The sequence below is a fragment of the Diadema antillarum genome, unplaced genomic scaffold (genome assembly GCF_040938485.1).
Source record: "Diadema antillarum isolate AM-2024a unplaced genomic scaffold, OU_Dant_1.0 scf00000136, whole genome shotgun sequence".
Lineage (NCBI taxonomy): Eukaryota > Metazoa > Echinodermata > Echinoidea > Diadematoida > Diadematidae > Diadema > Diadema antillarum.
In genome coordinates this window covers 2,433,609-2,457,221 of record NW_027271025.1, presented here as the reverse complement: position 1 = coordinate 2,457,221, position 23,613 = coordinate 2,433,609, and the positions used below count along the sequence as shown (strand labels likewise).

At 38.1% G+C, this 23,613-nt stretch overlaps 1 protein-coding gene across 1 annotated transcript in view; it reads left to right on the top strand.

Moving 5' to 3' along the window:
- The window catches only part of LOC139721014 (uncharacterized), a 36,576-nt gene that overhangs the window by 9,995 nt on the left and 2,968 nt on the right, over positions 1-23,613 (top strand). Inside the window, exons 3-9 of the mRNA XM_071632344.1 lie at positions 398-565; positions 1,068-1,217; positions 9,561-9,586; positions 15,448-15,588; positions 16,414-16,607; positions 19,416-19,620; positions 22,429-22,784. Of these exons, the coding sequence (XP_071488445.1) occupies positions 398-565; positions 1,068-1,217; positions 9,561-9,586; positions 15,448-15,588; positions 16,414-16,607; positions 19,416-19,620; positions 22,429-22,784 (1,240 nt within the window). The remainder of the gene's footprint in view (positions 1-397; positions 566-1,067; positions 1,218-9,560; positions 9,587-15,447; positions 15,589-16,413; positions 16,608-19,415; positions 19,621-22,428; positions 22,785-23,613) is intronic.

The following is a 23,613-nucleotide window of genomic DNA, read 5'->3' as shown; positions in this document are numbered from 1 at the left end:
AAATTCATTAGAATGACGAGTTGGGTATCTTGTGGAAGGATATGTTTTTCACAAACGTCCCGCAGTAAAAGTGGGAGGTAATAAATTGTTACTGAATTTTTACATGAATTGACCAAGATGATTATTACACAAATCAGTTACCTTTAAAATCTTATTTTCAAAAAATAAAACGTCTGTATGAGATCTCCAAAAGACATTGCAAATTATACGAAGGGCTTTTTTCTGGAGACGTAACAGTATATCGAGATGCTTTGAGTGCGTATTTCCCCAAGCTATGATACCGTAATTGAGATGATTAAAATGATTCTATGCAGTCCTTCACGTGAATATTCCTGTACTATAGTATTTAAAGCATTTCATTTCATTTCATCTTTTCATATCGTGTCTTCTTTCCCAGACATTTCTTCCTTTTTGGAATCGAACGCAACGATACCATGTAACCTGACTGGCATGGACGTACCCTGTGACGAAGAAAATGGCGGCTGCATCTTCGCGGAGGGCGCTATTAAATGTGAATGTATAGCCGACGGCTATCGCCTTGCTGCAGATAATGTGACGTGTGAAGGTAAAGAGTATACTGTATGACAGTGAAACCATTGATTTTCGTGCCGATTTCGTAAAAAATGACGTCGCAAAAAAAAAAAGGGTGAGGAACAAAGGACCTGTAAAAGAAAGGTTCAACGCTCCCACCTGGAAAGAACACAGTGTCCCACAGTAAATTCACAGTGTGTCGAATTTTACAGTGTGAAGATGATTTCACACTGTGGCGTAGTTTTCATAGAGTGTTCACATAGTAATAGTCTGTTTCACACTGACATGTGATTTTAATGACTCACAGTGTTAAAACACTCGAATTTAACAACGAGAAGACATTTCATACTATGTTCACAACGGTTCACGCTGTGTTTTATACATTGTGTTTCACACTGTGGGACACCATGTTCTTTTCAATAGGGCTGTACAACATACTTTATTTCTCCCTTGGGGCTGTGGGGGCTTCTTTTCTTCGATGTAGTGATAATTACAATTTCTTCACTTTATCTCTGATATTTTTTTTTTTCAATTAGTAGTTACTGAAAAGAACCCATGTCTTCTCAGTGGGGAGGCTTATCCTTGTGACGTCACGAGAGGAGGGTGTGTCTTCGACGAAGAGTCTGGCCACCGCTGCACGTGTCAAGATGGCTTTGAACTCGACGAAGATAGCGCCTCCTGCTATGGTAATCTATTTCCTCTATCATTTAACACAATGAATGAAATGAAATAGCTAACTAACCAATCCATATGTTTAATTTCCTCAGGTATTATCTTCATTCATATACTTATAGTTTACTTACTATGCTGTAGTAATACTACATCATCTCAAACGTTTCATATGACTATATCCATCATCGCTGTCGTTACATATTCGACGTAAGAACTTGGTGCTAGCAAAGCAAAAATAAAATCTTACTTTAAGACATGGGATGCCAAGCCAAAGTGTTAGAAAAAGTGTGATGCCATTTTCTATGGTGTCATCAACACTGAAGCAATACAAACTCAGTTATTTGTAATGCCTTTGTGTTTGTGACAACGTGAAGTTGCAAGTAAGGCACTTTTAGTCTCATGACTGACATTAGTCTGCTTTTCATGCCGATTAACATACAGTGTACATGATAAATGCCAAGTTATTATTTTAAACTTCGACTCAGAATTGATTGACTGCATCTTCCTTTATTAAATACCACCATCTCAGCTTTTTTGATGGAGAAAAAGAACAAAAATTCGCCTTGTTTTATTTCATATAACGTTGCTGTCTAATTCCTTATGTGAGCGTCAACATGTCAGTAATCATGCTATTATTTCAACTTCTCTCTAGCCCCCTCTACGGCGGACGAATATTGCAACGTCCGTTTTGTCCGTCAGAGATACATCGGTGCCGTGATTTTTCTCTGTCTCGTCAGCATCCTCCTTTTCATCGTCGTGATCATCGTCCTTTGCAGAAAATGGGACGGCAACAAGAAATCATCGGCCTAAACTAATTTTTGGCATATGCTTGTGCGGTTTTTGATGAGATTTTGGCACAACGTCTGTGAGACCTGGTGATTGAAATTAGTTAGTTCGATCAAAACGATAATGGAATTCTTATTCATGCTCCAGAATGGCTTATAGGCTTCCTATGGGGAGTGGGGGTGGGGTGGGGGCAAAGACAATTCCTGTTCAATAGTCATTTGGCATTTTCGAAGTATAGTGAGTAGCTTTATTGTACATTTCATTAGTGTTCATAAAAGGTGATACAGGTATTTCATTTTTGTATGTGTAACTTCTTGAACAGGTTGTAGGAATTTATCGACGTAGAATAGGTTATAGTACTACCTACCTGTCAAGAAAAAAAAAAAAACTTCGGTAAAGGAATAAAGAGAAACTAATGCAAAGAGTTATCTTTTCCTCTAAACAAGTTAGACTTTTAGTGGAAGTGTAATTGTCGTAACTAACGCTGACATTGAATCACTGCATGACAGTATTTATTGCTGATAATGTGCTATTTTGGTACTATGTAAGTAACTATGCTGTTGACAATATGTGCTAATGCTTTTATTCAACGTCTGACACGTTCAACGTAGGTATATTTTGAAGAATTTGTTTGCAAAAACCGATAAGTCCATTTTCGAAGATTTTGAAGTACGGTCTTTGTCACGAAGTACAAAATAATACCTTTTAAATGATATATTGGTCAATTCATATAAAGGTACATTTTTGAAGTTATGGTCAAAAGAAGCAAAAATTTTCTAATTATTCTTCTTATTTTTCTTGACCATTTGGCAAATATGGACTTATCGGTTTTTGCAAACAAACTCTTCATTTTGTAAAGATATGTTATATGCATAATCTTCTTTCTTTACCGAGGGATCCACGTCTACAAGATACTTTTTAGTCGATCACTGTTTTTCATCGCTATATAAACATCTAAACGCCATTTCTACAAAGTATGCATTTTTTTATACCCTTTAACATTTTTCGCACGTACATTTAGTACTATTCTTTATAGTGTATGTTTATTATACTTCTTTCTTTTTGCTTGCATACATTGTATTATGTATCGCCGTTTGTTCGATGGATAGGGAAAATGAATTGAAATTGAAATAAGGACCTATTACAAATTTGGCACTTGAAAGTCAAGGCAATGTGCATGTTGAGGGATTATGGAGGGTGGAGGAAATCTAGATGTATAAACCTTGACCTGGACGAGTATCGGCTCGTTTTGTTTGGACTGAAATTTTTCAATTTTATTTTCGTATTTCTCCATGGAAAATACATAAGATATAACAAAATATAATAATACAGAATGTCCAGCTTGGATATATACAAAAAGAAATACAACATAGTACATAGCGGTCGATGTGTCATGTTCAATCAAAGTAAAAGAATACAGAGAGAAATACGATGGAACCTATACTAAAAAGCAAAGCTTGTTAAGTGTAGGTCCCAACAAAAGCCTAGCAATTGCCTAGTGTGGAGAACAGGATGAGGAGCACGGGTACAACTAAACACCAAACTAAGAATAAACAAAAAAGAGAATGACCATCAATACTCGGAGTACAGAAGATTCTTCTCACATATAAAATGAGAACAAGTAACCACATGCTGCACACTATATAGCAGTTGCTCTAAATGGGATGGTATCGATTATTACAACGATAATTATGTTTGAATACATTAGATTAGTTCTCCATCCATCCTTTTGTTAGAAGCTCAAGTAGCTATTTATTTTCAGTTAATACTACTTCAGATTTCATGCTTAAAATTTCGTTTTTTTCTTTATTTCAAAATATTTTTGCAAATGTTTACACAATGTTCAAACAAATAATAAATAGCATGGACATTTTTAGTAAATCAGAATAAATATGAAATGAGATTTTAAAAACAAGTTGGAACTAAATCATTTACATACACAATGCAGAAAATTGTTCGATTTTCTGTCCTGCGACACGTTCCACAGAGCAGCTTATAGGGGCCTTTATGAGAAACATACGTAATGATGCATGCCTTTTCCTCATGATGTTTATGGCGAGCATATTCCACACAGTGTCATCAGGTCTTTAGTGTCTTATGGGATTCGTGAGCTAACAGAATTCTGTAGGGTTATTAAATAAATATTGTTTTGGGTATACGTGTTTGATATATTTTTTTTTGTGTGTGTAAACAATAATCGTTAAAAGCTTGAGGTACCAAGTTTTTCGTGAAGTCAAATATAGATGTTGTAAACAAACACTGATATCATCTAATATGAGAACTTTTGATTGGTGGATTAAAGGATCAGTATGTGTTATGAAGGGAGAATTTGTACAGCTTCTTTTATATTAACATGAGTCTAACTGAGCAATGTTGTGTATATACCGCCCCCTCTAGCTTGTCTAGTGTAACTAGATGCAAAACACTGTCTCTCGGATCGGACAAAGGAGTTCCCGTGCGTGAGAGAGTCGCATCTCATGCAAGTTACCATAGTAAAAGATCCCGCTTCAATCATTAATCGAAAAGAGCAGGGCACCCGGTGAGTGGTCTCGCCTCTCATCAAACTGGACCCAGAGGAAGGCCAGTGTATAGTCAGTGCAGCTGAATATGGGCTATCCAACCATCTTGTCAGATTAAAAAAAAGTGAAACGAACAAACAAACAAATAAACAAAATGCTATTCTATTCAATTTGGACTTACACAAATTCCCCATACATGAGACTGCAGTATGCTAAGTAAAGGGTACACATTTGAGTACTATAAAGCATTAAAAGGGAATAAAAGCAATTAAAAAACAACATGTATGAAGAGGGGACGAAAGTGAGGTTGGAAAATCTATAGACCTAATTTACTATTAAAGGAAGTTTCTTGGTCAGGTGGCAAACTCAGCAAACTTTATGGTTCAAATCATTCTAATTCTTACAGTTTGCCATGGGTTCTTGCTTTGTTTTTGTTTTTGGTGGTTTGTTATTTTTTCCTCGCTTGTTTGTATACTTGTACTGTCTGCTACAATATCTTTGGATATGCCTGATTGATTTCACTTGGTGCAATAATAGGAGAGAAGCGCACGTAGTGCGCTGCGTAAGTTTCTCCGCTCTTTGCACTTGCGTGGTGGGCATATCGATACATACACCGTAAGCATGTATCTGCGCCACGGAAATCGGCTTTAGCAGCCTGCAGAACAATCGTAGCCTGCGCAAATGTTACGAAGAAAGTACACCTCAGCGACCACTCATTCATTCAAAAGGAAGCTCATACTTCCAGCTCCAGATACCACAAGCCGACGTAACGAAGTGTCAGAAGGGTGCTAAAATCAAAATAGCCTGTCGCCAGCATAGTACGCTGTGTATTCGCTCGGATAACCCGTCACTGTTGTCCGTCCATTTAATTCAAGGTCTCCCAGGTCCACGAGCTGTATGTAGCTTTTGCGACGTCGAGTGACCAGTGAACAATAACGCGAGGCCACACGGGCAGACTCCGGGCGGACGCTACGGCATGCAGTGCTAGGTCAACTCTCCACAGTAGCTCCACTATACGCTTTCACGACAATGCGATCGTTAGTCACGCTATGAGCGGTGATAAAGTCGGCAAAAATTCGAACACACGCTTATTTTTTTGAAGCCTAAAGGGAATTTTCTTCACGGCATTAAAGAAAACTCCTGCATCGGTCCAAACCAGGTAAGGCAAGAAACAAGTGAAATTCATGAATCTACCATATATGCCATTGTGTATGCATAAATGTATTTCACTTGGGCTGTAGAAGAATATTGTCTCACAAATATTTGTCTGACTAGCGGCACAAAAGTTCTGTGTCGTCGGAGTCCATTTATAGGCAAGGAATTCAATGTTTATAACTAAAGATAAGTATATACTAATTTCATAGATAGGCCTACGATTGACAACTGCTCACTCGGGCTCTGAGGAATGAAGTGTCACATAAAATAGAATTGATTTTTGAGTGACATAAACGTCTTATTTATGTATTTATTTTAATATTTCGCATCTTTGAAAAGGGTAAAGCATTAGCTGGTTTTCATCGGCGCCCTTTCAAACAGCACGTAAAACATTGCAGAATTACAGTTACTAACAAAACATTTGAAAACATAAAAAATAAAGAATACGCCCATGCGGTATGAAGTCCTTATTTGAAAAAAAAAACACCCAACATTTTATTAGCTTTAGAAAATGTCTTGAACGGAGGGCTAAAAAATTAGTACGTGAAATAAGATCTTTATCTAGAATATGAACAGAGATTGAGGCACGTCGAACTTTCAACTCTAGCATACCGCAGGGCGAGAGGTGTATGATTGAAGCTTTTAAATTATTCCATAAATATGATCAGGAAGTAGTGCCTGATTTGGGTTTAATAAAATATGCACAAGAGGACATAGTAAAAAGTTATTCGATCACATACCACTACAAGAAGAAACTCATCTTACTACAGGAAACCATGGAATAGTTTTCCAAGAATTTTAATAGATGCACCCAGTGTCTTCAGTTTTGAAGTTGGTTTGAATAAATTCTGGGACAATATGAACTCATAAAATTTAATGTCGACGCCACTCCACCTGGCCATGACCCAGCTCATCTCAAGGTCCAAACCAGGATCTGAATACAGAGGCTCAGCCTGCGTTCAGAATCTTCCATAGGTATCCATAGGTAGGTATAAAAAAAAACCAGATAACACTAATATGCTGGTTTTAAAGAAATGTAGCCCCCCCCCCCATACAACAATTCCTAAATAATAAACGATATCAATTGAGGAAAACGATGAACAAGGACATCTATTGCACAAATGTGTTGGTATCCATTATTAAAAAGGAATATTTCCTGATATATATATATATATATATATATGATATATAATATCATTGTACTATATTATATCATATATTATATTATGCTATAACTTACGTTAATAATTACGTTAATAATTAACGTTAGTAATTTATGTTATAATTTAAGCAATCCTAGGGGAACAGCGTGTCTCCATCGGCAAATAATTCCAATAAGATATTGCTGAGCATACAATTTTTTTGATGAGCGCCTGTAAACTTCAGTATTACATCTAGAGGTTCAAGATTAAATTGATGTGAGTAACGTGTTTATGCGTTGCGCTACATCATCGTGCAAAACAAATTTGTTTGCTGATAAGAAGGATGCCTTTAAAACACAAAAGTTCTGCTTCATCAGCAGACCGGATCTGTATAACTGATTGTATACATGATTCCTTAACAACCACAAAGCTTGCCCGACCTAGCGATAACTTTAGAAGCAAATTCTTGACTATGGAACTTTGAGAGGGAGCAGCTAAATGAAATACTACGTTACTACACTGTAAAAAATGCGACATGCGACATGTTTATGAACTAAACACAGTGTTAAAAATTTAAACACTTTGTTTAACATCTAAACACCCGGTGTGTATAGCACGTGTAAAGTATTGAGAGTTAAAGTGTTTAGCTTGGAGTGTTTAGTTGGAGTGTTTATTCTGGTCACGTTATGTTAATCTCAATATGTCCATATATATATGGAGAAGTGTTGGAAATGGTGTGTAAATTGCAATTTCTAGTTTCCTTTTATCACGAGAAAGTGGAAACTGTTACGACATCAAGATGCACTATGAAATAATTCATGTTTTAGGCCTTTCATGGAAATGCCTAATCAATAAGGAAAAAGGATAACCTAAAAATATGTAATACAACTGTAATAAATTTATATTTTGGTTTCGCATGTACAGTCCTATATTTTAACTGCTAGAAAAAAATGGGAGTTGCCTTTGTTAATGATTTCGTTCATGGTTTAGGGCATTACCCAAATGTTTGTTGGATAGGCCTAAACACTTCTACTGTCAGGATAAACAGACGCGTTTACATTTGGAACGCCTCGTAAACACGTTCTAAACACCGCACATGTTTAACATAAACACTTATACTCGTACTCTACAAGTCAGCAGCGCATATGGCATGACGGTCGCGGCCACAACGCACGCAGTGGTGCCCTGTGCGTGCGCTTCTAGCGCCCACTCGTGCTATGCATGATTATGACCATAATCAATGCACAATTGGCGGGAAAGGAGATGAGCGCGCGTACGTACCTGTACGGATGGATCTGTCTGATTGGCTGGCTGGTGCTGCGATTGCATGCCCCAGCAGCGTGATGTGCGTAGGCCTACAGTACGTGCGCATTCGTTCTAGGCTTGGTCGTCCACACACTGCACTTACGACTCGATCGACTGCACTGCTGACTGCATGCATGCACTGCATACGGAGCGGATCTAGCTAAGATGGCGTCGAAGGGATAAAGTTCTAGCCTGGCCGGCCTGCATGAAAGCGGTGAGTCTGCTAAGTCTGCTAAGTCGGTGAATAACAAGATTTATTGCAAAATCGCCCTCGTTTAGTGTAAAACTGTTGTAGGCGTGGAAATAAGCTACGCCCTTAAAGATTTTGCTCGTTTGTTTTAGTTTTCTATTTCTAAATCTAACGACTAACTTACGTTAGGACGGGGAACGCTCTAACTGTAACGTGTTTCGTGTTGTTAACGTACAATATCTAACGTTAGGCCTACACTCTGCAAATTACCGGTACCGTAGTTATGGGTAAACTCGGCCTAGCGGGTAAACTCACTGTATCTTTAATTTTACGAAGTTATGAAGTATCTTTCATGTGAATGACGATGGGAAGTGACTGTATTTTGAGTGAAATTCAGTTTTATTCCCTGTAAATTCTTCACTCAACAGGTGGTGAAAATTGAATGTAAAGCCCATTAGGATGTCTTGGAAGGGGATGGCGATGGCACCAAAGTGGGTGACGATGATGTCCTGATGTGTACTGTATAAATCCTGCAAGACATTACCTCTGCTGGCAGAGAACGAGGCATGGTGTAGTCAGCAGAGTAAATCGACTGGGGATAGTACATCACTGTATACTGCCCATGTGGAAAGTGGAAATCAAGTAAGTACTCAAAATTGCAGAGCCAAATCAATGAATATTATGTACTTAAAGGGCATGTAAATGAGTTTCTATAAAATGCAGATTTTAGATGCTTTATGTTCTTCTGTTTTTGTGTGTGTGTGTGTGTGTGTTTTTTTTTTTTTTTTTTTTGGGGGGGGGGGGGGGGATTACCTACTCCCGACTCCCGAATTCAATCCATTAGCTAAAATAAACATGGAAATTTATTTATTGCAAATATTGTTGAAAGTGTAAGTTACAGGTGTGAAAATCTTCACCCAAGAGACAAAGGATACAGTATGGTCGTAACTCTGCTTGATAATGATGATGAATAAGAAAGAAGAAATAACAACAACAAAAAAGACTTGAATTATTTCCAGAAAATTCAGCAAAGTAAGTAAAAACTGACGCAAGACACTATGTGCTAATGTGATGAATGGATTCTGTCATTCCTTTTAATTTGAACTTGCTTATGGATTCAGTCAACTTCTTTGCTATCCATTCATTTTCAGAATCTATGGGAGCAGTTAAGTCCATTGTATTGCAAAGCCAACTGATTTGTTTTCCTTGTGTAATCATTTCTTTTTACCAGCACCAGTACGTCATGGAAGTATTGATCAGGGATCACGCCAAACCTGTCTGGATTAGAATGAAAGATGCATGCGCTTACTTCTATACAACCCGTCTAAAAGTGCAAACATCTGAGGATTACAAGGACATCGCAAGATATACTGATATACAGTATATCTATAGGCATACATGCCATATGAAGGAAATGAACCATGGATAATGATTTTGAATGTTAATAATCTTTTTCCCGCTAGCCATGTGATGTCTCACATCGTCATAATGCACTACAGACCTATTAGGAGGCATCCCACCTGTTAGAGCAACCTATGTGTTTTATTTCTTCACTGACAGTGTGCATCTAAACCTGTATACTAGAATAAAGTAAATCATATGGAGGTTGATAGGGTTTTGTATGCGCTGGGGCTTCAGTTCTCCGTGTGCCTGTATGCGTGTATTACATAATGACGAACCTCTAAAGAAATATGAAGGTAGGGGGCCTATATAATTCGAAGAGGAATTCAAAGCTTATTTGATGAAAATTGGTTTTGAAATGGCAGGGATATCCAAAACAAAGCGATTCTATTGTCCTCTGTGCTTACGATAATGGTCACCTGTATTCTTATTGCTCATAGATATGTGTAATTGTCTTTTTTTAACAGCTGGTACGTAAAATTGTAATGTTATCTATTATGTAAAGACACTTGCTCGAAATCGTTTTGCACTACTAAGAAAAACAGTTTTATTCACTTCATTTTATTCATCAACCAATATCCTTGTAATTCACTGTTAAGATATTACTCAAGAACTTTGTTCGATTGGCTTTCTGTTATATTCTTGTGCAAAAAGGAATATAGAAATCAAAACAAATCAAATCAAAATATCAGCCATTTCATTTTTTTCCCTCAGGTGCTTCAAATACAATCAGCAGATATTGGACGCAAATAAGAGGCCAGTAGTTGCATTTGTTTGGAATTCTTTGCAATTTTCTTGTAGACCTGATAGGAAATGCAGCATTCGGTAGTTAATATTTTCTTTCTGAGATATTCTTGAAATCGGTCACATGGAGAGAGGTATCAGAAATGTAGTACAACATGCATGGAGAATAGGGAGGAGTCTTGCAACTGACTGACAAATTGACAAGGGAGGAGTCTTGCTGATCACATCGCGTGTTCATGACAGCCTCGCATACCCTCCCGCCTCCAGTTGCAATGCATTATTTTTTCTTTGTTCATATCCTCTTGTCTTTACCAAAAATTCTGCTGTGTCGAGATTGAAAGTAGCCCTCCATACCATGATTATGTGGAGTATGATGAGACTGATTAGACTCTAATAGACTATTCATGTATACCCATTGAGTTTGACTTCTTTCTCCAAGGTTCTAGCAAGGTAGAAGTTTTTTCTCACTCACCTTTTGAAAACCACTAACATTCTAAGATTTTTCTCGAAATAGCAAATGTGAAAAATCAATACAGTACTGTTAGCCTACATGTACTTTCAGTGAACGTCGCAGTGAAAAGAACAATATCATGTATGTATTTAAGTTCCATTATTGGTATTGATCAGGGAGTGCAGATGTTCACCACAGGCTGAATACAGTGAAAACATTATTTTCTTTTAATTAATTAATTAATTTATTTTATTATTATTATTATTATTATTATTTTTATTTTTATTTTTTTTTTGGGGTGGGGGTCTCTTTATGAGTGCATCATCTACATTCCCTGATCAGTACCAATACGACCATAGTGTTGTGCATGGTATAATTTGCCGTGAGCCTAATTTGGTTCGGGTACACCCCAAAGCACTTTGTCAATAATTGATGCAATCTTCAAGGTCGGCATCGATTTGTTCACAGACTGCAGTTATGTTCCTGGAGGTGTTACATACATGTCAAGCTTCCGAAGCATTGAGTTGCAATTCATAATCAACAAGTTTATTCGTTTGATTTACAATACTAAGAATTAGTTCTGAATACAGTAGAAAGACGGCAATTCTTGAAAGTAGGCTAAGAATTACATGTGACTGAAAAGTAATTGTTAAATGCAATATCTTTTTTTCTCCAAAATGAGTTATGTGTCATTTCCTGCAAATACAAACTCTACTGTGTGTATAGGAGAGAATTCCATTTACGTCTTCTAGTACAGGCCATTGACTCCCAGGTATCTTGCATTTAACTCAGTATGGTGTCGTATAGCAATGACATGGCAATATTTAAAGGGGAAATTCAGTCCAAATACAAGTTAGTCTGATAAGAAAGAATAAAATATTAAGAGTTCATTGGTAAAATTTTGATCGAAATCGGATGTAAAATAAGGAAGTTATGACATTTTGAAGTTTCGCTAATTTTTGAGGAAACAGTTCTTGAATGGTTGATATGAATATGCAAATGGCAACGTGGGCATATCATTCCCTCACAACTTACTTAATTTCAAGTTTTTCATTCAAACGCAATTATTCCCGAGGCTCAAGTCCTGATATGTCTAACTGATCACTTTTCTGAAGTTATTCAACCTGCAATACCATAATGTTTCACATTTCATTAACATAAACATTGAATTTCATCATTTTTGGGGGGGTACACGATCAATGGAAAATTGTGAGGTTATGGCATGGTCAACTCACTCATTTGCATATTCATATCCACCTTTAACTGCTTTGCAGAAATTAGCAAATCTTCACAATTTGATAACTTCCTTATTTTTCATCCGATTTCATTCAAATTTTTACTGTTAAACTGGTAAGGTTTTACTCTTTTTTATCAGACTTATTTATTGGACTCGATTTCCCCTTTAAAGGATTTTAACTTATTATTCATCAAATATTGCCCAAGCTTTGACTGATGTTTTGATAACTTGCATTTAGAGAATTGCCTTTAACTCTTGTAGCCAAAATGTTTGTGAAAGCTAACCCAGGTCTTCCCTGGTATTATGCGATGTAAGTGTGCTGATGATTTGGTACATACTGGGTAAATTCTATATAATGTTTTGCGTTTATCTTATTCCATGCAAAAAAGTAGAAACAATCCACTTTACATTAATAAATACATGGGAATTAACATGCATGATGATATGTCTCATTTAAACACGTAGAAATTAGCATGTATGAATGTATGATGTGTAAACATGTCTCATATAAACACGTGGAAATTACCATGTATGATGTGTAAACATGTCTCATATAAACACTCAGCATGTATAAGGTGTAAACATGTATCATATAAACACTGAGAAATTGCGATGTTTAATATGTAAACATGTCACATGTTTAGTGTATGCAATTTTGTGATCGATCTAAAAATCAGACATGTGTTCTGAGAATAAACACTAAAATGGCAAATAAACATGTCGCAGTGTTTTTAATCTGTCACAGCGAATAAACATGTCGCAGTGTTTACATCTTAAACAGTGCGTCATGTTTATTTTTTGGTTCAGTGTTTAGATCTTAAACATTGTGGGTGATTATGTGACTGTGCGGTGTTTAGTATTTAAACACTGTGAGTGATTACGGTGTAAACGTTTGGTGTTTAGGCTATAAACACAGCAGGTGTTTAGTTTTTAAACATCAGAACCGTTTAAAACATAAACATGTGTGTGTGATAAACACCTAGGGTGTGCTGAAAATAAACACAGCATGTGTTTAGTTCATAAACATGTTTAATATATAAACACGTCGCAGTGTTTTTAAACTGTCACAGAAAAGTGTTTAGTTAGGTGTTTAGAAACTAAACAAATTTTTTACAGTGTAGGCTATCGGAAAAGAAACATATATAAATTGTAATATAACAGAAAAAGTATATTTCATCTGGCAAGAAATGCAATGAACGTAATTAAAGACTTATGAATACCAAGTACTGTATATGAATTTCACATGTAGTAAGTGTTGATTTTGAGAGTAAATAAGTGAAATGTAATCACTGAATAAATCAAATAGATCGCGAATATTAAAGGAAACCAAAACCCAAAGAGAAATGTGGACTGAGTGAAAGCAGCAACACTATTAGAACACATCAGTGAAAGTTTGAGGAAAATCGGACATTCGATGCAAAAGTTATGAATTTTTACAGTTTTGGTGTTGGAACCGCTGGATGAGGAGACTACTAGAGTTTATGATGTCATGTGTGGACAGCAATATAACGAAAGTATAAAGTGAATTCCACAAAAATTCACTTTTCTAGCTTAATGAAAGAGCATTTGACTAACCGCTTTCAGAAAGCAGGGGAAATAATTGCTACCCTTAACATAATGTCAGTGTCAAGTTGATGGGATGTGTAATTTTCATGAAAAATGAATTTTTGTTGGATTCACTTTATAATTTCGTTATATTGTTGTCCACACATGACATCATAACCTCTAGTAGTCTCCTTATCCAGCGGTTCCAACACCAAAACTTTAAAAATTTATAACTTTTGCATCGATTGTCCGATTTTCCTCAAACTTCCATTGATGTGTTCTAATAATGTTGCTGCTTTCACTCAATCCACATTTCTCTTTGGGTTTTGGCTTCCTTTAAGAGTTGAACATCAATAAAAACAGCAGAAAAGTTTCTTTAGGAATACAATTTTTTCTGTTTACTCTAACAAATATTTCATTTGCTTGAACATTATCAAAGTACATTGTCAAATATATGTGAGTCAGTATATTTATGTTAAACAAAAACCTGGCATCTAGAGTCTACCATGATTGTTGACAGCTCTAGAACAAAATATTCATATATTTGGATGGGGTAGAGGTGTAATACTCACAGTAAGGAATTTTTCCTTCTAGCTTTCGACGTATTCTACAAACTTCTATAGGCAGCTCCCAAGCTGTCGCGTTGAATTTCTGCCCGAGAAGGAGTAGGTGCTTTCCCTTGCAGGGGATCGTCTATCAACGGTCTCAGCAAGTGCGGCGTAGCCGACAAGCGAAGCACCAGATCTACTTTCTTTGATTGTGGAGGAGTTTGTCCTTCTTTCGTGGATCCGTTTATAGTTTCAATGCAATGTTCGTTGATGACATGCGAGTTGAGAGTTCGCTGTCCTCGCTGAAAGTGTATTTCAGTCCAGTCTCATGAAGACCTTCGATTACTTGAAGCGCATGTGTGACAGTTGGTAAGTCTCTGACTCGTCTTGCTTCACGTGTAGCCAAAGGAGATGGCCTAAGACAGTCAGGCACACGTAATATCAAGCGTTCTATTATGTCATTGACAATGTCAAGACTATAAAGAATGTGCGTGACTGGGCCTGGTGTGGTTGCTCCAAGAATGCAAAATGCTCTGTTAGAGACGATTTCCCTGATTGTTTTGCGTGGCGTACGTATAGTTAATATTCTTTCACCACTGACAAAAAGTGGCACAGAGTTGACAAGTCACCACAAGCGCTGTCACTGTCGTTTTTCGTGGATTTCATTTGACAATATCATGCCGTCTCCTTCGGCAAGTCTATTAAGAAGTCCTGGTGACGTAGATTTCCCAGTGACCAAGGGTGTCCCAGCGTCTCGGGAGGTCGAAATCGTAGTCGGAGGGTCCGTTGCTCCAAAGTGGATCGCAGGGGACTTGCCGGGAGATGACGGGCCAACGAACAGATCATAAATACTGTACCTTGTATTAAGATTATTTTCGATGCACGAGCGTTCACCGATGAGGAATAGGCGGTCGTTGTGATGATCGAGCAAAGTAAAATCCTGTTTGTTTCCCGTGCATTCTGAAGATGACAGACATGCTTTCTTTCGTTCTTTATGGTACCTTCAGTCATTTCGTTTTTGTTTAAAGCACCTTGAACATTAAATTATATTGTAAATGGCGCTGCAGAAATTTTATGTATGTATCATTATTTTTTTATTAATCATAATTATGTATGTCCATTTTGCGTTGATTTATTGATAGGGTGAATACTGAGAAAGGCGTAACGTTACCTTGCGTCATCGCCATGGAAACGACATGGACCACTCCCATGCTGTATGACGATTCTCCAGCAGAAAACGGAACAGCCAATGGGAACGTCGAGCAGCTGAAATTGGCCAATCAAGTCGTGCTGGGCGTCACGCTCGGTCTGACTATGGTAGCCATGGGAGCAGCCATTGAGCCCAGCGATTTCAAAGTGGTCGTGAGTATACCGAGGGCGATTACGGGGGATCGACTTCGATATGCACGACCGACCAAATAAAGAGAGATTTTATGGAATCTTATGCATGGGGCAAATAGACAGCGAGCTCACATGCAACATTACGGAGTTGTCAATTTCTGCTTGATGGATCACACTATCAAAATTTCATGACTGTATTATTCTTAGTAAGAATTTGTCAAACTTTCATTATGTTTCTTTTGGTTTTTCTGGTTCTTTTCAAACAAACGTATATTTTTAGAGTCGACATCCCCGTCCTGTTTAAACGACGAAAACTAGACATTCAAGCAGTGATTTGATTCAAGATGGCACTCCTGGGTTTCACCGGTGCCCTCGTAACGCAATATTGAAAGAAAAAAACTGTTACCGGAAGTCGCAAGTACAGGTAGCTACTGGAGAATGCGTCGGTCGTGCAAATCGAAGAAAAAAAAAACAAAGAAAAAAAAACACACACACGCGATATTCACATGGATATCTTCTTCTTGGTGCACGAAATATGCCCATCTTTAACTGTGAGCGTTGAAGCCTTATACATGGCAGTCCAAGAAGTAATATGTGAAAGAATACTAAACATCATGACGCTATCTATGACTGCAAATTTCAGTCCCATGCATCTTCACACATTATCTTGTTTCTTTTGCCTTTTTTTTTTTCTTGCCTTCAGAGTTACAAAAGTACCTTTAATTAACTACCAATATTTGCAAGTGCATGATAACGACTTTTATACTGTTCCATTATTACGTCTTTTCTTTTCTCTCCCTCTCTCCTCCTCCTCCTCCTCCTCCTCCCTTTTCTTCCCCTTCCTAGTTACGACGCCCAGTGGGCGTGGCAATCGGGTTCTTGTGTCAGGTGGTTCTAATGCCTCTGCTCGGTTTCACCATGGCCGTGGCGCTCCGACTTTCCGCACCGCATGCCCTCGGTGCTCTGATCACGGCCTCCAGCCCGGGCGGCACTACGTCCAATCTCTTCACCTTCTGGACTGATGGGGACGTTTGCCTAAGGTTGGAAAACAATACCGCTTGTTGTGATTCGTAAATGAAGGAAAAATGACTATAAATAAAGCGAAATCGTTGATAAATGTGTCGCAATCTTATAGGAAACATGAATCGAAATATTAATGTGGATTGAATGAAAGCAAACAATATTAGTCAGTTAGTAGAACGTATAAGCGAAATTTGAAGAAAATCGGGCAGTTGCTTCAAAAGAATTTTTTTTTCATTTTTCCGTGCCGTCACCGCTGAATAAGAAGACTACTATAGTTAATGACGTCATGAATGGACAACAATATGAAGAAAAAAGGAGAATTCCATAAAATGTAATTTTCATGAAAAGTACACATTTCATGGACTTGTTACTGACATGCATAATTATGTTAAGTGTGATATCACTCTCCCTTTTACTGAAAGAGGTAAGCCAAGTGTTGTTGTTTTTTATTATGCTAGAATGGTGAACATAATATTATATTATGTTGAATTTTCTTCACATTCTTTTTTTATATTTTTGTCCATACCTGACGTCATAATCTGCGTCGTAGTAGTCCTCTTGTCCAGCGATGACGGTATAAACCGAATCTTTGAAAAATCGTAACTTTTGCAGCTTTGTTGTCCGATTTTCCTCAAACTTGCACTGAGATGTTTTACTAATACTGTTGATTTGAATCAATCCACATTCATATTTGGGCTTTGGTTTCCTTTACGTGAAATAATACCATGTAAGGAATGACGGAAGGAGTGTGCCTGTTTGTCGAGACTTTGATTAGATTAAAAACGGAACTTTCTAAAGTTTTTAACCAGTGTTAACAGTATACGGTAATGTAGATAACAGCTATGATTTAAGGTTCTGTTTACCTCTGGGAGCAGTGATTTAAACAAATGTTCAAGATATCACTTTTGATGCATATGTGTCGGTCAGTCTTACCGCATAAAATTTTTGCAATAAAGCCTAAAATATGAGGAGAAATCATTATTTTCTTATTAAACCATAACTGTATTACGGTTAAGTTTGGAAACATTTTTATTGTAACTATTGTTCACATTTTGTATATTTAACAATACTTAACATCGATTATACTGGTTCAAATTTTTACATTGGTTGTTATTATCCTTAAATCAAATTTTAGAACTATTTTGAAGCACTAATGCTGGGTTTTTTTTCATGTGCAATTATTGTGCAAATGGTAAATTACGCCTTTAAGTGAAATGGTCATGTATATTCAATGAATTACCAATTTTATTGCCAATTGAAATGAAGGAAATCTAATATAATTTTGTGATTATCAGGTTTTTATTATGATTATCAATTCTTTACCCATCCATACCCCCACACACGCACGCACACACAATAAACACTCACCGTTCACAAATACGTGTGGTTGTACCCTAACACGTCCACTGTAGAGTAGTCTGCAGATAACAGATATTGTATTTCATTCAAAGGCATTCTTCTCAAAGTGAGATGAATAGATTTTTGTGGTCAACCCCCAAATAACCCCCCAAAAGACCACCCCTACCCCCCCCCCCCCATATTGTGCGTGATCCTTGTAAATTCATGAGCGATTATACTCTACGAATTCTTGCAGGTATGATGAAATCATTTTTTTTTTTAAAACTGAAATGCATTGAAATTTTCCTCTATCTGCCTATTCACTTATAGATATAATATAATATTATCTCCTCCAGTCTTTTAAATACTTCTCCGTCAATTCTTTGTTACACACACGTAAGGTGACTATTGCCGCATTATATGAATGTTTGCTTCGCGATGGAATGCCGCTATATAGAAATTAGATGTTTAGATGGAGGTATTTTGGTTACCGTTCTGCTGCGGGGTATTAATTTGTCAGAAGAATGAATGGCTGATGATACAGGACATACGTAGTAGGTCAAAGGTCAGAAGTGAGGTATACTAGTAATCAGAGTGACGGAGTGACGTGAATGGAAATCTTGGTTGGGAATTTAAAATATACTTTTAAATGGGTTCGTCAAATACCGGTTAGTGATTGGCTAAACACAGTCACGTGATGAGGGGCAGAGGGCACATTCGTTATGTTCGCCCATGGGCGAACCATTTTTGTAATGTTCTCCCATGGGAAAACATTTTCACGTAACCAATGACGGAAGGCCTAGGACCGTGCGGGCACAGTGAATTTGGCTCTGCAACACGCGAGCGAGTGCATGCGTTGTGCTGGTGGTTGACGTTGACGTACTTGACGTATTTGACTAACCCACATAATATACAGTAACAGATGATGACTTTTGTTGTCTGGAACATGTACCAAACGTTCCACCCCAGGGTTTAAAATGCTCTTTCGGGAGGCTATAAGTCCCTCAATAGCCTTTCAATTCCTTCGGGTTGAACATTCGGTATGTTCCCTCCCCCGCCAGTCATCATCTATATAATGTTCTATATACTTGGCATTTTTGCCAGTGCGATGGAACATACGAATGGACCCTTCGTTCCTATGGAAGCGCGCAAAGCTCTCTCACCTCCACCCACCTCACGTTTGCAATGTTCTCAAGCATAGTAGTCTGTAAGAATGAGTGGAAGTTGAATTTGCAACACTCTGGTTTATAGCGCGTGACATCAAAGTCTCATTTTGTTTGTTTGTTTTTATTTTTGTTTTACCAAACCCTGACTCCAAGAATGCTGAAACCTAATTAGGCCTTTTATGTGTGTGCTGGAGTTTGATGGTGTATATTTTTGTTCGTTTGGCAGTGAATGAGTTGCATGTATCCTAAATATATTATTTCCCACTGCGTGCCAACGTTTTGTTCGTTTGTTTGTTTGTCTTCGTGGTTCTTGATTTATAGTGTTGTCATGACTACGATATCCACCGTGGTCACGTTCGGCTCCATGCCGCTAAACCTCTTCATCTACGGACGACGATGGACGAGTGATGGTGCGGTGATCCCGTACAAGAACATCCTCATCGCTCTCGCCTCCCTCGTCGGACCCGTCGTCATCGGCATGCTCATCCGATGGAAGTCCAAGGAATGGGCGAAGAGGATCGGAACGGTAATATCAAATGGGAAACGCGAGACATCGCTGAGTCTCATGTACCATTCAGTGCGTTGTGCTGTTTGTTAGTTCATTCGCTCAGTTGTGTTTGTGCATGCACGAGTGTGTGTCTTTCATATCAGTGTGCAAATAATTTCACAACATGTTATTCCTTAATAGAGAATTCAAAAAAAAAAAAAGGAAGAATGACAGGAGAGAAATGTTTCTGTCAATTTCTAATTCATTAATTTGACCCCAGTAAATGAAGAATGTTTTAAAAGGTAGATCTGTGCAGAAAGTAGCAATTTCAATCACGGTTTCAATCTCTCCAGCAAAGTAAATGATAACAACAACAAAAACAATGATATAGTAATAACAATATCTTTTTCTTGGAATATAGGACTTATTACAATATCTATGGCCAACTTTAAAGTCACATTAATATATGTTATTTGGCCTTATATGAAACAAAGGACCTTGCAATCTTGCGATTGTCAAAGCTCTCGGGTTTGTGGACCACCAGTTGGAGTGCCTGGCATTAAAGGGGCATCATATACGATTTTCATAATGTCACATTATGTAGTGTGTACATAAATCAACAACTCCATGTATAGATTTGTGGAATTTATCGTGGTTCTTGAGCAGAGAAACAAAATTTTGAAAAACCTTCAACAAATTACACCGAACAAGGATGACATAAATGAGGCTCACATATTTCAGAAGTGTAGCGGTGTAATTCCATTACAATACCACTTGCTCGCGAGTTCACCCGTGTATAGTCTATGCATGCATTCTTATTTTGTGCTGCTTCCTTCCTTGAGCCCCCAACTCGTGCGTTGTTATGATGACCCTGCCATGTCATCATCCTCGTTCATTGCAATTTGTTATAACACACCTGCATACCTTGGATAACATACCTTGGATGTGGGCGTAAAGTTATACTTAACTTATTTGCCCCTCGGTGTCGTCATTACATGACATTAATAACTTTTAGTTCGGCGCTGTGCAGTATAACATGGACAAAAAAATATCCCGTCGGGGTTGTATTTGTTCTTGTCTTGACTCCAGAACCTCTCTAAGTTAGACTTGAAACTATTCACGGATGGGCTGTCGACTACAAATGATGGCAACTTACTCCACTCACTAATAACTCTTTGAGAAAAAGAGCACTGTCTCACTTTGGACTTTACATGTTTATTCATCATCTTAAACTTATGACCACGCGTCCTTCCTCCAACTGAGAACTCAAAAAAATCTGAGGACTTCATATCATCAATCCCATTCACAATCTTAAAAATCTGTATCATATCGGCTCTATGCCGTCTGTATGCCAATGAAGGCAATTTCAAATGTTTAAGTCTTGCTTCATAACTCAAAGGTCTAAGTGGACGTATCATTCTGGTAGCTCGACGCTGCACATTCTCTACTTTTACAACATTCTTCTTCCAATGAGGATGCCACACTGATGAACAATATTCTAATGTCGGTCTAACAATAGACTTGTACAGTTGAATAAATCCTTTCTCATTGAAAGTAGAAAATGTACGATTGATAATTCCAATCCTACGATTCGCTGCAGTACAAATTGTGTCCACATGATGAGTAAAATCTAACTTCTTGTCATAATTTACTCCAAGATCTTTTACATATGTAGCTACTGGAATGGGCGCGTTTGTTTCATCCATTGTATAATTGACACATGGGTTATTCCTTCCATAATGAATAACTTTACACTTTTCCTGGTTAAAAGGAAGCTGCCACTTTTTTGACCATTCCATCACTCTAATTAGTTCAGCTTGCAGATTCAGTACATCATCATTATCATATATCTGTGAATACAACTTGGTGTCATCAGCAAAGAGCTTAACTTCACATCTGCCACTTATCAACACATCAGGAAGGTCGTTTACATACAACAGAAACAAAATCGGCCCCAAAACACTACCTTGTGGGACTCCACTAGATACTGCAGTTTGTGAAGATGAAACACCATTGACCACCACTCGTTGTGATCTTTCACTTAAAAAAGACTTAATCCACTTCAAAAGATTCCCAGTGATCCCATACGTTTCTACTTTCCTAATCAGTCGTTCGTGAGGTACACTGTCAAACGCCTTACTATAATCTAAATATATGCAATCGACGTTTCCACCATTGTCTAATACTTTTGTCCATGTTTCTGATACAGATGATAACTGTGCACCACAGCTTCTTCCTTTCCTAAAACCATACTGCTCCTCTGTAAATCACAGATTTGAGTCCATGTGTTGTACAATCTTATCTCTGACAATGGTTTCCATTAACTTGCAAATATTACTAGTCAAACTCACCGGCCGATAATTATTTGGTTTCTTCTTATCTCCTTGCTTGTAAATTGGAGAAACATTAGCATTCTTCCATGCCTTTGGAAGTTCACCTTTTGACATTGACATAGTAAATAAGTCTGCAAGTGGTTTCGAAACGCAATCTACAATTTCTTTCAAAATACGATTCTGCACATTATCTGGACCGGGGGATTTTGTTTGATCCAGTTTCAATATAACATCTTTCACAACTTGTTCTGTGAAAATGACTGTATCTAACTGTACATCATGAATTCTAGTATCCAGAACTGGAACATTTGATAAGTCTTCATGTATAAAAGCAGAGGCAAAAAAGTTGTTCAGTGTTTATTGTGAAAATATTCTTATTCTTCATCCCAATTATCATAAATGCTGAAACTCTGTCCTCAGTATAACTAATTTATAGTTGTTCAAATGTAAAAATTTGAAAATCATCTGGGGGTCTCCAGTTTTCAGAGAGTTTTTTTTTTACCTCCTAATACAGCCGTTCGGCGCCATCGGCATGATGGGGATAGCCACCAGCGTGGTGCTCACCATCCTCATCAACCCGGCCATCTTCTCGTCGTCGTGGAAACTCTTCTTCGCTCCCCTGGCTCACATGTGGACTGGCTGGGCGCTGGGCTACATCTTCGCCCGCCTCTGCCGCCAGCCCCACAAGCAGAGCCGCACCATCGCCTTCGAGACGGGCCTCCAGCAGGTTGGCATCGCCCTCACCCTCATCACCTTCTCCTACAAGGGCGACCACGAGCTCTTCATCGGCGTCATCGTCTACCCTATGATCTTCGGCCCTTTCAGCATCATCAGCTTCAGCTCCTTCACCCTGGCCTATCAGCTGTATAGGTGAGATTCATCACAACTGATGCCCCTTTCATGCTTGGCAAATTTCACCCGAGATTACCCGAACGGTAAATTCTGAGATGCAATGCAGCGTGACTGTTCAGAAATCTCTCCCTCGCACAGTCCGTGGTAAACTAGCGGGTGTCCCGGGCCCTGTTCCGTAAAGTTGTTCGTAAAGTTACGAACGACTTACGAGCGACTGGTGATCCATTCTTGTGGTGAATTATTGAAATTCTAGTAAGTATAGCACATCGCAACTGATCACCAGTCGCTCGTAAGTCGTTCGTAACTTTACGAACAGCTTTATGAAACACCCCCCGGAGATCTTTCGGGTACACGCGGGTTCAGTTGTAGCATGAAAGGCATCGGAGCCACGTACCTTGTTGTCATGTTGCTCAATTACTTTAAGGACAGGGACCTTCCCCCCCCCCCCCCCCTCACCCAAATAAAAAAGACCTTAAAACTTCTTGTGTATTTGTTGATTAATTGAACACGGCGAGTGATATGGAGTTAAATCATGCTGGTAATGCGTTTTCCAAAAAGTAAACTGTCTTAAATCGAGCTCTGACACCCATTACCTTGGGCGATACCAATAAGTGTAATCGATCAGCCAACATTTATTGCTTTGTCGATCTCAGCACTGAGTAGGGGGGGGGGGGTCAGGCTGGAATTGCATGACAGAAATAGGGTGATTCTGTCCCAACTATTTCAAGTATACGACGTGGTGCAAACAGTATGTGGTTCATACCAGACAAATCAAAATAATGACATATATTTTCAATTTAGTCCTGGCGTATTCAACAAAAAAAGAGAATAGCCTAAGGCTCCTCAA